At 44.7% G+C, this 14,798-nt stretch overlaps 1 protein-coding gene and 1 pseudogene across 2 annotated transcripts in view; both read left to right on the top strand.

The window, feature by feature from the left end:
- The first annotated feature begins 357 nt into the window (after nt 1–357).
- On the top strand, nt 358–3,006 carry LOC310787889 (anoctamin-5 pseudogene; annotated as a pseudogene). The gene has a single exon. The product of its transcript is annotated as an anoctamin-5 pseudogene (transcript).
- A 2,033-nt stretch (nt 3,007–5,039) lies between these two features.
- Nucleotides 5,040–14,798, top strand: part of ift70 (intraflagellar transport 70) — a 34,058-nt gene continuing 24,299 nt past the window's right edge. The window contains exons 1-6 of the mRNA XM_083648801.1: nt 5,040–5,195; nt 5,476–5,541; nt 8,686–8,895; nt 10,304–10,360; nt 12,829–12,964; nt 14,035–14,139. Coding sequence (XP_083504927.1) covers nt 5,142–5,195; nt 5,476–5,541; nt 8,686–8,895; nt 10,304–10,360; nt 12,829–12,964; nt 14,035–14,139 — 628 coding nt within the window. The 5' untranslated portion in view covers nt 5,040–5,141. The remainder of the gene's footprint in view (nt 5,196–5,475; nt 5,542–8,685; nt 8,896–10,303; nt 10,361–12,828; nt 12,965–14,034; nt 14,140–14,798) is intronic.

A 14,798-nucleotide genomic window follows, 5' to 3' on the forward strand; every position in this document is an offset into this window, starting at 1 on the left:
GTAACTGTAATCAATCATCAGTGATTTATGACATGAATGAAAGAGCCATTGTGACATCCTCAGTGATGTCATAAATCCTTCTCTACTTACGCACAGAGAAATTGTAACGTCATCAACATTCCTCAAGTCTCATCACTGATGACATCATCACAATTGCTCGAGTGACATCACTGGGGCCATCACAATTGCACCAGTGTGAACGTAGAATACGCCCTCCCCCAACTTTATGATGTCATTATGACATCATCTGTGATGTACGACATCACTAATGATGCCATGTTTCCTGATGAGGTGACAGCTGTGTTGGCTACCATGAAATAAATAACGGGAAAGGCGAGGGAAACTTGAATCGACATGATGGCAACAGATCATCTACAACCAAATAAAGACACAGTGTTCTTAAGGGACGGGGTTCGCAGGATTGATTATGTGCTGTCTTATGTAGATGACATGATGGATGGAGGAAAGAAACAGGAAAGGAGGAGGAAGTTTGAGGCCAACCTTGTGAAGGAAGGACTGGTGCTGGAGACAGAGGACAAATCATTCTCGGATGACCGCCAGACGTACTACGTGAAGATCCATGCCCCATGGCACTTGCTAGCAGCGCATGCCAAACTTTTGAAGATCAAGGTGCCATTCAAGGAAAATGACATCCCCCACGCTCATGACGTCCCTCTGTGGTGGCTGCCGCAATGTTTCCGCCTGCCGGAGCACATCGCGCATCCCGAACCGGACTATTTCAGTTGCCCCTTTGACCAGGACAAGATTGACTTCTTCCTCACCAATGACCAGGACACGTTATTCCCACCCTCCACAAGAAACAGAATAGTCTTCTACATCCTCGCTCGTTGTCCCTACAAAAAGGACAAGAAAGGAATCGAACAGTTGTTCATCAACGGGACCTACACAGCCCACTTCCCCCTTCACGACTCTGGACTGAAAAGAAGAAATCTTGAGTGTGAGAGTGAGCGCTTCAATCTGCACACACACTGGGCCCGGCTGAGCTGCTTCTACAAAGAGCAGCCTATTCACCTCATTAAGAAGTATTATGGGGAAAAGATTGGGATCTACTTCACCTGGTTGGGGTTTTACACGGAGATGTTGTTCTTTGCGACCGTCATGGGCTTAATATGCTTCGTCTATGGAATGTCCAGTTATAAAGACAGCGTAACAACTCAAGAGATATGTGATAGCAGCATCGGAGGCGCTATCGTCATGTGTCCACTTTGTGATAAAAAGTGCGGCTTTTGGAAGCTCAGCTCTACATGTCGCTCATCCTGGTATACCCATCTGATTGATAATGGGGCAACGGTATTCTTTGCCATATTTATGGGGATTTGGGTGACTGTGTTTCTGGAGTTGTGGAAGCGGCGCCAGGCCCGGCTGGAGTACGAGTGGGACTTGCTCGACCTTCAAGAGCAACATCATCAGAAGCTTCAGATCCGACCCGAGTTTGAAGCCAAATGCACTCACAAAAGACTCAACAGGATCACCCGTGAAATGGAGCCATATCTACCCGTCACCCGCAAGTACACTCTCTTATGCATGTCTGGAGCCACCGTTCTCTTCTGGCTGTGTCTGGCAATGGCCTTTATTATCGGGGTCATCGCCTACAGACTCGCTGCGTTTGCCGCCTTTGCAAGTATCATGAAGGATGGCACGAAGATCCACCTGGGGCACATCCCCATCACTCCACAGCTGGCCACCTCGGTCACTGCCTCCTGCATCAACTGTGTCATCATTTTTATGCTCAACTTCTGCTATGAGAAGGTGGCTAGATGGATCACTGATTTGGAAATCCCCAAGACCCACCGGAAGTACGAGAACAAGCTGACCATGAAGATGTACATGTTTCAGTTTGTTAACTACTACTCCTCTTGCATCTATTTGGCCTTCTTCAAGGGTAAATTTGTGGGTTATCCTGGCAACTACACATACATGGGCAGGTGGAACATACTGAGAAACGAGGAGAGTGACCCTGGAGGCTGTCTGTTCGAGCTGACCACCCAGCTGGCGGTCATCATGACAGGGAAACTGCTGACAAACACTCAGGAAGCCCTCGTGCCGCTGATGCGTAACTGGTGGGCAAAGAGAAAGGGACGGCACCGACCGGAGAACAGGTGCAGTCGCTGGGAGGAGGACCATGACTTGCAAGAATTCAGCTCGCTTTCCTTGTTCTATGAATACCTGGAGATGGTGGTCCAGTTTGGCATCCTCACTCTATTTGTGGTCTCTTTCCCCCTGGCCCCGCTGCTGACGCTGGTCAATAACATCCTGGAGATCCGGGTGGATGCTTGGAAGTTCACCACCCAGTTCAGACGGCCTGTGGCGTTTAAGGCCCGAAACATCGGGGCGTGGCAGGAGATCATCGACGTGGTCGCTATACTGTCGGTTCTCACCAATGCATCGATCATGGCGTTCACCTCAGACATGATCCCCCGTATGGTCTACCAGTACGGCTACAGCTCAGAGGGCAGCATGAAGGGCTACATCAACAACAGCCTGTCAACCTACCGCATCTCCCAGATCTCTAAATACAGCATGCCAGAGGAAGGGGAGAGCCCAGCCTGGTATAACAGCTCTGTCATCACCACCTGCAGATACCGTGACTACCGTTACCCTCCAGGCCACCAGGCGGAGTACAAACACACCATGCAGTACTATCACATCCTGGTGGCTAAACTGGCCTTCATCCTTTTCATAGTGGTCCTGGTCTTTGTGGTGAAGTTCTTCGTGGCGTGGATGATCCCAGACGTTGCATCGGTGGTGAAGGCCCGGATCAAACGGGAACGCCTCCTAATCCAGGAGGAACTGCATAAGTACGAGCGGGAGAGGCTCCAAAGGACAGTTAGGGCCAGATTAAATATTTTCCCTCGGCCCAATGTTCCCTCAGCACTATGTTTCAGCCCTGTGCCCCCTCAGCAGTATGTGCCCTCAGTATGTTTCAGCCCTGCTGTGCCCCCTCAGCAGTATGTTCCCTCAGTTCAGATCAGTTCAGATCAGTAATGTTTTCACTCGTGATTGTTCGTTTGTCTGTCTGTCTGTCTGTCTGTCTGTCTGTCTGTCTGTCTGTTATCGGATATTGTTAGCGTGAGATCTCAAACAATTATAGACAGATTTTAACATGGGCAAAGGAAAATTTTAAATCCCATTAAATGTTTTATTATATATATATTTATTTATTTATATATTTGCTAAAAGGGGGTGGCAATCGGCATGGCATGTCACAAACATCCGATATCGGCTGGAGTTGAGATGAGACGGGCCTGCAACTTTTCCCTGCAATGTTTTAAATGGTTTCATCTTGTTGCAAATTATTGTTGTAAACTGGGCTTATGATGCAGAATTTGTCTGACTGCGTTGGCAGGCCCAGGGAGAAGGTTGCAGACTGCCAGGTTTTCAGTCGGTCTGATCAATAATGCCAAGAGCCCGGTTTAAGTCGGTGCCGCCCGATCCACAGTGTACCCATACATGGATCAGGAATTTTTTGTCACATGCTGACAAAGACATAATGGCATAATGTGGTTTGCAAAGGATGACAACCAAACACCAGCTGCCACAATGCACAACAATTGACATGGATGGCAACTCCTTGACCATACAGACGTTTTGACCCTACTGGCAAGCTCATAGTTCATAGAGATCGACCAATGTATGGCCGATTAATCGGCCGATATTGCCCTCTTCCCCTCCCGCACGAAAGATTTTGACACTGTCATAAATGAACAGTTATCTTTGACTTTATTAGAACATGGATAACTGTTGAACTGTTTTTAGCTGTGGCCAGCATGGCCAGCAGCTCTATAAGTTACTGTTTGGTTGGTTGGTTGGTCGGTTGCTCGGCCGCTTGGTCCACCCAAAAAATGTTGCATATTATCTGATGATGTCACCATGTGCGGAGTCATAAACGTAGTCATTGTGATCAAACCAGTTATTTGGTTTGACTCATTATACGAGGCATCAGCCGAGCAGCATTTTGGTAAACAAACCGCGTCACTGGGTGGAAACGGCAATGGGACCCTATGGAGCACGAGTTTGAGTGTCTGACTCTAGCCGGCTGACCCTGTTTACATTTTTAAAACTGCAACAGTTCACACAACTTTAACACGACATGCATAATTATACATCAAACTCTTGAGCTAATTCTGCTCTGACTCAGAATTTCAAAATATAAGCGATGTGATATATAGTTTTTGAGATATTGTTTGTTTGGCACAACTGATACTAGTTAACTGCCGCGGGGTTCCACATTTCTGGGTGGCAGTGACGTCACGCTGATTCGTCCTATAGGCTACTATCTAAGGTTTGACTTATAGCTTGATCGGCAGCAGCTTTATATAGCAATTAAATGTATTGATCGGTTTTTACAAAGTAGTTTGAACTACTTCTTCTAAGTAACTTTTGTTAACAAGCTAACTGTGTCTTGATCGTATTCTGATAGCTTGTAAAACAATAGACTGTCCAATTAATTAAAAAGCTACTGGTTAAATGGGCAGCTTGGTCTGTCTGAACAGAAACTACAGTATAATAATAAGACAGTAATAATAATAATTTATTGGCAGGTGTTCTGACCTTATTGAGTTGACCTGTAAACAACAACAACAACAACAACACTGACATTAAATAGGGTTAATATATAGGAAGACATTTGATTACCAATGCAGAAAGAAAGAAATAGAAAGAAAGAAAGAAAGAAAGAGAGAAAGAAAGAAAGAAAAAGAAAGAAAGAAAGAAAGAAAGAGAGAAAGAAAAAGAAAGAAAGAAAGAAAGAAAGAAAGAAAGAGATTGGTTGATGAAGGCGTAGGTTCTTCTCTACTGTAGGCTAATGTGTACCATCATACCTATGTCCATTTTTATTTATTTTCTGTTATGAGCACGTCTGTTCACTTGTATGTTTGAATAAAGTAAAAAAAAATATGAAGGCGTATCCTCGCGTTTCATTGGCTGTTTCACATGTCCGTTAAGATTGCAGTTTCCGGCCGGTCTGTGCTGTTGCTAAGCAACAGTCCCTGTGGCTTCAGTCTGCTGCGGATGAAAACATGAGCTAACTCCAGGCTAACGCTAATAATATGCTGCATTTCAAGTTTAAGAACATTTCATTGCATGTTTTTAGTTGCTAGTATTATTTATTCAATGTCACCATGGCGCTGGCGGCTATAAAAGACGGCGAATACACGGCCACCATCTACAAACTGGTGAGAATGTGTTATTAGCTTAGCCCCGAAATGTAGCTAATGCTTCCTTGGTTATGGGCGATTGGCCCCTAGCAGCTCTTCATCAACATTTTAATCCGTGGAAGTAGCGTGTTAACGTTTAAACTAACTGGCCTCGACTGTTATTTTCGGTCTCTCACTCTCCCTGCACACTAAACTCGCTGTTATGTCCCTTAGCCAACAATAGCACTTTCCCTGCAAGTGCGGCGGTGGTGCGACGACATATTACTCATGTCTGTTCATTTCTTCTTCATATTCAAAGATTAAAGATGGCCAATATGGAGAAGCAATTCACATTCTAAGCAATGAACTTCAAAAACACACGAAGGTAAGTCACAAACACACACACACACACACACACACACACACACACACACACACACACACACACACACACACACACACACACACACACACACACACACACACACACACATTTGATTTATTAGATAGCCGATATTATCCTCTCAATGGCGTCCACCTCTGATATGATTATTGATTGATTGCAGTTCGATTACATATTTACTGTAGCATTTATCAATAGCACACCTTCCCATATCAACCAGTGTGTTAACCAAAGCATATTTGCAGTCTGTCTCGCCTGTTGTCCTTACGAAAAACAACTAACATTCTAGTATTCAGACTGTGCTACTACTATAGCCTATATCCCAACTCTGGGGCGAGTAGTCACTCGAGCAGCTGTGCGCCTTGCGTCACCCACCGTGCAGCTCGCATACACAGCTCGGCCGCTGCACGGCCTCGCCCTGGCTGCTCCTTGATGGCATACAGGGATTCAGGGATGCTGGATCACCTGCCCTGGAGCTGGCGACATACAGTTTGTCCAAGGCTGAAGACGGGGGTCTGAAGCCAGACTCCCACTTCTTTCAGTGTCTGCCTCCTAGGCTTGCCGCGGTAGTCGGTGTTACCGGTGTTACACGGTGGTGGGGCATACACCGATTACATAACATGCCCACCGGTAACACCGTTCATTTTTATGGAGGAAGAAAGAAAGAAAAAACTCCGCCCGCTCGTGCTAGTTTCAGCGTGCACCGGGGTAAATTACAAGCGCTCCCTCTGGGCTGCAGTGTGGCTGCACTGTGACAAACTATAGCTGGCTAAACAGAGCTGTGCTGCAGTGTTGAGATTGTGTTTGTTTTGTAAAGGCAGAAGAAGAGCTGGAGTTATGCTGTAGCTAGTCTCATCATGGAGCTAGCGAATAGAGGGTATGCATGTGATGTCACAGAGGCAGAAGTCACTGTGGGGTCACGCCCACTGAGTCACAGCAAGACTGAGCTTGAATGCAGTAATCAGCCTAGATAACTGACACCTGCTGCTCAGGGAGGAACTTGACACTCATTTTGACACTCATTCCCGATTGAGGGGGCGTGTTCCAGTGGGTGTGCATACCGTCTATTGCAGCTGAAGCACATGGCTAATTAATATGGACGTTAACATCCATATTAATTAGCCATGTGCTTCAGCTGCGCTCACCCTGTACTTTGCTAAATTAGCATCGATGCTAGTGGGACTTACCCAGCTATCGTCATTGCCTGTTTACTGCTGCTTGCTGGTAATGTTAAGCCCATGTCAGAAAAAGTCTCCAGATTTGTCGCTAATGTTAGTCTCTTCTGAGAAAGATTGTCTCCAGGAGGGTCTGAAAAGTTGTCTCGAGTTGGATGCAACACAAGTAAAATATCTGCAAATTTGATCATGTTTTCCCAATTTAAAAAGTCATATTTAGTTAAGATTTTACAGTGGTGATATGAGTTTTTGTCCAGTGTTTTCAGGGCTTGCTTATAAAGTGTTTCTACTGATTTTAAAGTGGTTTTACCTGTCTGTGTCAAACTAGTGAGACAGTAATTAATATGTGAAAAAATCATAGCATTGGCATACAATTTTGAGGCCTCAGTAGTCAGATTGTTCCTGATATATTTGAAATTTGCCAGGTTGAATTTGATTCGGTTGGCAACTTTTTTAACTTGTTTTTTAAATGTTAGCTGGGAGTCTATTATTATGCCTAGATATTTAAATTCTTGCACGACTGCAAGTCTGCTCCCTGCTACCAACACATCTGGGTCTGGATCTCTGTTTGCAGACTTGGAAAAGAACATACATACAGTTTTGCTTACATTGAGGTGTAGACATGACTCAGTTAACCAGTTTGATATATTGACCATTGCAGCTGACAGATCTGCTGCAGCTTGTGCCTTATTTTTTGCATGTAGATATATGATCGTATCGTCAGCATACATCTGACAGGTTACATCAGGTGGACAAACATCAGGGAGGTCATTTACATATAACATAAATAATAATGGACCAAATATTGATCCTTGGGGCACACCCACATTATTATCAACCATTTGAGACGTTGTATGGCCTACACGAACACACTGTTTTCTGTCAGCAAGGTAAGACTTTATCCAATTAATAACATTAGATAGCATTTGATAGCTTGGCAATTAAAACATCAGGGTTCACCGTATCAAAAGCCTTCTTCAAATCAAGAAAGACAGCCCCCACTACACCTCCCCGATCCAGTTTAGCCCTAACATTTTCCAAAAGAAAACAGTTTGCTGTTTCAGTCGAATGGTGTTTTCCAAACCCAAATAGCATGGGATGTAATGAGAAGGGCGTGGCATTCAGGTGTGATATGATTTGTTCACAGATCCATTTTTCTGCTATTTTTGAGACAGCTGGAAGAATACTGATGAGTCTGTAATTAGTGATAGCTGTGTGTTCCCCTGATTTAAACACTGGAGTGATTATTGCACTTTTCCAGACACTTGGGAACACACCTTCCTTGATGGACTGATTCATAATTTTTACGATTGGAGGAATAAGTGCCTCCTTATGGGTTTTAATGAACACTGTGTCCATCCCATGAATATCCCCTGCCCTTGAGCTACGAAGACAGGAAATAATATTTTCAACACTTCTCTAAAAGTGAGAATGGGAGCGTCAATATTAAGAGGCGTGTGTGTGTGTGTGTGTGTGTGTGTGTGTGTGTGTGTGTGTGTGTGTGTGTGTGTGTGTGTATGATTTAACTTTGCTGTGTATGCATTGTCACTCTGATTATTGCTTGTTTACATTCTGCTTGGTGGTTCAGATTTATGCTATGTAGGTTCATGGCAGACAGAGTGTAAAAACCTTAAACGTAAAAATTATCAGACTAACCTCGCACTGACACCCCAAAAAACTACAATCCGCTACAGAAAAAATTATATTATTTGTGTTTTTAACTGGCCCCTGGCCTCCTGTCATTTTGCAAAAGTGGCAAAAGCAAGTTGAGTGTCCTTGGCTGCCATAGTTTGGCTCGACATTCTCATGATACTAAATCTCACTCTCACCACCAGCACATGTGAAATGGCAGTTTCACACACTGCTGTGCCAGTTCAGTTAGCCTGTTAGCTTCTTAGCTTGGTAAATGTCCCAATGTCCATTAAATGTCCTCAATGTCCATGTGCCCCAGTCCAGGGCAGCTCTGTCTCTGCTGGGCTACTGCTACTACCACCTGCAGGATTTCAGCAGCGCTGCAGAGTGCTACGAGCAGCTCACACAGCTGCACCCCGAGGTGGAGGAGTACAAGGTGTACTACGCCCAGTCCCTGTACAAAGCCTGCGCCTACCCAGAGGCCACCAAGGCCACCTTCATGCTGGACAACCCCAACAGTCACACTAAGGTACAGATACCACAGGACACAGACAGTTGACGGTATAATAACTGCTGCCCTGGAGCAACACCTGTTCACTTCTGCGTCCAGAATGATGCGTAACACCGTGTTACGCATCATTTTGGCTTTGGCTTATCCTCACTCTCTCTGTTCTCTCTTTGGTTTATCCTCACTCTCTCTGTTCTCTCTTTGGTTTATCCTCACTCTCTCTGTTCTCCCTTTGGCTTATCCTCACTCTCTCTGTTCTCCCTTTGGTTCATCCTCACTCTCTCTGTTCTCCCTTTGGCTTATCCTCACTCTCTCTGTTCTCCCTTTGGCTTATCCTCACTCTCTCTGTTCTCTCTTTGGTTTATCCTCACTCTCTCTGTTCTCTCTTTGGTTTATCCTCACTCTCTCTGTTCTCCCTTTGGCTTATCCTCACTCTCTCTGTTCTCTCTTTGGTTTATCCTCACTCTCTGTTCTCCCTTTGGTTTATCCTCACTCTCTCTGTTCTCTCTTTGGTTTATCCTCACTCTCTCTGTTCTCTCTTTGGCTTATCCTCACTCTCTCTGTTCTCTCTTTGGTTTATCCTCACTCTCTCTGTTCTCTCTTTGGCTTATCCTCACTCTCTCTGTTCTCCCTTTGGCTTATCCTCACTCTCTCTGTTCTCCCTTTGGCTTATCCTCACTCTCTCTGTTCTCTCTTTGGCTTATCCTCACTCTCTCTGTTCTCTCTTTGGTTTATCCTCACTCTCTCTGTTCTCCCTTTGGCTTATCCTCACTCTCTCTGTTCTCTCTTTGGCTTATCCTCACTCTCTCTGTTCTCTCTTTGGTTTATCCTCACTCTCTCTGTTCTCCCTTTGGCTTATCCTCACTCTCTCTGTTCTCCCTTTGGCTTATCCTTACTCTCTCTGTTCTCCCTTTGGCTTATCCTCACTCTCTCTGTTCTCCCTTTGGCTTATCCTCACTCTCTCTGTTCTCCCTTTGGCTTATCCTCACTCTCTCTGTTCTCCCTTTGGTTTATCCTCACTCTCTCTGTTCTCCCTTTGGCTTATCCTCACTCTCTCTGTTCTCTCTTTGGTTTATCCTCACTCTCTGTTCTCCCTTTGGTTTATCCTCACTCTCTGTTCTCCCTTTGGCTTATCCTCACTCTCTCTGTTCTCCCTTTGGCTTATCCTCACTCTCTCTGTTCTCCCTTTGGCTTATCCTCACTCTCTCTGTTCTCTCTTTGGTTTATCCTCACTCTCTGTTCTCCCTTTGGTTTATCCTCACTCTCTGTTCTCCCTTTGGCTTATCCTCACTCTCTCTGTTCTCCCTTTGGTTTATCCTCACTCTCTCTGTTCTCCCTTTGGCTTATCCTCACTCTCTCTGTTCTCCCTTTGGCTTATCCTCACTCTCTCTGTTCTCCCTTTGGCTTATCCTCACTCTCTCTGCCACAGATGGTCAAGCTGCAAGCGGCTATCAAGTACGGCGAGGAAGAGTACTCCGCTGCCAAGGTGACTAACTCACACACATTTTCTGTCATAAGTTCTGCTCAATATCATGACAGTTTGGAATCTCCAGGGTGTGTTTGAGCTCCATCTGTCCTTGTTGGAGACAGACATCAAGTGTCTGAAACAGACTGTCCACTATCAAAAGCACTAGTGGACAATGTGTCCACTATCAAAAGCACTAGTGGACAATGTGCACCATAGTATCAAAAGCACTAGTGGACACTGCGCACCATAGTTGACTAATCGTTCATCTGTGACTTTAGGATTAAACAACACTAGGCATCCCGCGCGCTCAATTCCTAGGCCCGCCCGCCCTGCAGCTGGCCGAACTGGCCCTGCAGCTGTGCGGCCTCGCCCACAGCTCGGCTGCTGCGTGGCCTCACCTGCACTATTGGCGCACGGGGGGGAGGGGTGTATGTGTGTGTGCCCCTTAAGTTTACATCACTGATGACATCATCAGTCTTATGACATGACTGATGACATCATCAGTGATGCCACAATGCCATTATCAGTGGGACAAAAATGTAAACAGAGAACAGACAGAGAACAAACATTGCCCACTTGCTCCCTTTTAATATAATAAATAAATACATACATAAATACATACATAAATAAATACATAAATAAATACATAAATAAATACATAAATACATAAATACATAAATACATAAATAAATAAATTGAGCACAGATTTGTTTGAACAATAATTTTCTACATTATATCATGTTAAATAAAAATAATTGAAGGTATTTAGAGAGGGAAAGACTCGTCTATGTTGTTACTGCAGTCAAACAGTCACTATCTCCAGTTCAGAGAAGTTGCTGGGGTTTAGCGGCTCATTTGTAAACAGCCTCTCAGAGCCGATCAGTTCACATCCATCAAACCATCCACACCTGACAGCTACCGTTACCTTGGCACCATCATAGACTCCAAACTCACCTGGACATCAAACACACAGGCGATATACAGCAAAGGACAACAGAGACTACACCTTCTACGCAAACTACAGAAATACAACCCCAACAGCTCCACACTGCACCTTTTCTATCAAACCTTCATGGAAACTGTACTCACTTTTGGATTTTTAGCCTGGTTCAGTTCCTCAACACTCATCAACAAAAACAGGATAACAAAAATCATCAACATATCAAGCAAGATCTGCAGAATCAAATGCCGGGACATCACATCACAGTAAACCGGATTATAACAGACATCACTCACCCACTCAACAGCCAATATAAACCACTCCCCTCAGGACGCAGGTTCAGAACCCCACAACATAGAACAACAACGACAAACACAACATTCATCCCCACATCCATTGGACTAATAAACGGACTCTGATACCCCTCCCAGCACCACCCATCCAACCCCTCCCCTAGCCCAATCTTGTGATGTGTTGATGTTGCCAATAATTGTTGTTGTCTTGTCTTGTGCTGTTGTCTTGTCTGATGTTTTTGATGTCCTTTTTGCCAACGACCATGATGTACAAACCAATTTTCCTAACGGACAAATAAATACTTCATTCATTCAATCAGGACTCTGCTATTTCACATAGAGACACTGCGGAAACCACGCCCCCAAAACGGGGGAAAACACAAACTCCCGTCCAATCCTGCCGTTCTCCTATGTCGCGTGCATGGTTGGGTGTTGCACAAAAATATCGTATATACGGAAGATGAACACTCCAACTTACTTCATTGACAGCAACATCCACATTTTTCTTCTCGCCAATTCTCAATGGCTTCCTTGTTTTCCTCGGGAGTACAAAAAAACTTTAACTGGCGATTTTTTACATTTGTTGTGTGCGCAGCCCACCACACAACAGCTTTTAGCTCTGTTTAATTCAAGGAAAATGACGCTGGTGTGTGGATACGGCAATATATCGCGATATTTTATTTCCCGATACTGTATCGATACTTGGACGCCAAGTATCGTGATATTATTATTATTATTATTATTATTATTTTTTTTTTTTTTGCAGGCCATGCCGTGCCTGGCCTCTGCATCTGGTGATTCCCACCCCTAATCGATACTGTATCGATATTTCCCATATCGATGCGTTCAGTAACACTCAACACTCAGTAGTTTTGACTAAATTTGTCCACTAACTTATCAGTATAAAGTGATGTACATATTATTACACTACCTGGGTGGTACACAGTGTGTTGTATCTTTAGCTCTTTTATTTAATTATGAGTAAATTCTGTAGAATATTGCAATATATCGCAATATGTATCGCATCGCAGTATATCGTGATACAATCGTATCGTGACCCAAGTATCGTGATACGTATCGTATCGTGAGATCCTTGCCAATACCCAGCCCTACTTTACTGGCTGTTTTTGACACCTTTTTGATGAGAATTGTTCATTTTTAGTGGGTGTAAAAAATCTGATATATCTTCCGCGACTAGTCGACTACCTTTTGGGAGGAGTCAATGACTAATCCAATGCTGACTCTGTGTGTAGACTCTGGTCGAGCAGCTGCCCCAGGAGGACCCGGACTACGACGTGGATATGGGCTGTCTGCTCTACCAGGAGGGGGAGTATGAAGAGGCCTGCAAGAAGTTCATGTCTGCCATGCAGGTGCTGGGATACCAGCCAGGTAGGTGTCCCAAACACACGCACACACCGTCAACATTTACCTACTGCAGCGTGTCTGTAACGGAGCCCACAGCATAAGAATTTCACGTGTGTACTCGTACAACGGAGTGACAATACAATTCTTGAATCTTCAATCTTGAACACACACACACACACACACACACACACACACACACACACACACACACACACACACACATTTAAATTATTTATTTATGTCCACATAGATACAGAGTACAAAGGACATAAACACTAGTAATGCAATCAGATGTTGGGAGTTGGTCAGATACAAGAGTGCCTAATTGGCGACCACAATAATGCATACAAAGAAGATATATATAATACCGCACAGGGTGATGACAAAGGCAGATTGACATACAGTTATACTGTAATACAAGATAAGGGACAGTATCCAATTTCATGGGTACAAAAAGCAGCGCCTCCTCCATATTGAGCGACTGCCAATAATAGCAGATACTGAACAATACCTCGCTAACTGTTTGGCCCTTCTCTTAGGTAGACCAGCCATCTGGAGGCCACTCACAACCAGCTTATGGACATGACCCAGGCTACCAAATATGAAAACTATAAGTTTACACCTGTAGCCCAGCTGTGAAATGGTCTGCTCCAACTGTTGATATTTTAGCATCTTGGTTATAAAGGCCTCCTCTAGGCTGTGGTCAAAGGTACAGCCAACCTCAAGAACAAACACCTCTCTGAGATTTTCATTCACAACAACAACATCAGGACACACACACACACACACACACACACACACACACACACACACACACACACACACACACACGTTCAGTGATTGTATTTGTGTTCATATTCAACACATGGTGCCTCACTTTACCATGTTCTAGTTGTTCATGATCTTATGTTTACATTTCAAATGGATCACATCACTGGCAGAGTTTCGATGGACCTGACAGATCCTCTGCTGGGTCGGGTGTATTTGCCGAAACGTCAGAAAATCTCCCTCTTTTTCACAGCCTAATGTTGGCAGGTCAGCTTCATTCCCTACAGGGATCATGACAATGTCTTCTTCTTCCTCCTCTGTCTCAGACCTGTCCTACAACATCGGCCTGTGTTTCTACAGCATGAAGGACTACGTTCAGGCCAACAAGTACATGGAGGAGATCATCGAGCGAGGCAGCAGAGAGCATCCAGGTACGAGCTCATCTCATCTGTACTCTGACTGCTTGTTGACTTCAGCTGTGTCAGCCGCCTGACCACAGATGCACTCTTTCTTAGTACTCATCATTTTGAACAGGGTCGGTTTCACTTCTAGTTCTGTTAAGCTGCGTTCACACCGTCACCGACCCATTAAAGTTTTTCGCTGGCATCGAGTTTACATACAAAGTCAATGCAAACGAGCGATTGAGCGTATATTCGCCCGGGAGAAAAATCGCTGGGCGTCCGTGCGACAGAGACAGAGCGATAGGGCGAAAATTCACTCGTCGCCCGAGATGAAATATCCCAACTCGAGCGAAATTTCGCTGCCATCAGTTGCTCGCTGTTCAACGCTGTTTGGCTGCCATGTGAGAGTGAGTTAAGGATCACACTGGCTTGGAACAAACCGCTGGTTTATTGTGTGGCAACAAATCACATTGACAGCTGATTGACAGGCTGACAGCTGACATGAAGTGAAGTCTGTACTACCGGTATAGAGCAGTTAGAGCGGTTAGGAGCACACTGATAGGCTTAGCTTGTAAACAACTACGGTGGCTCATAGTGGACAAACATCACAACATTGCGTAACGTTATAGCCCCCAGATGTCCGTCAATTCGTGTGCCTGTTGACGAGCGATTTCAGAGCGATTCCAAAG

Source organism: Poromitra crassiceps (genome assembly GCF_964638095.1).
Source record: "Poromitra crassiceps genome assembly, chromosome: 13".
NCBI lineage: Eukaryota > Metazoa > Chordata > Actinopteri > Beryciformes > Melamphaidae > Poromitra > Poromitra crassiceps.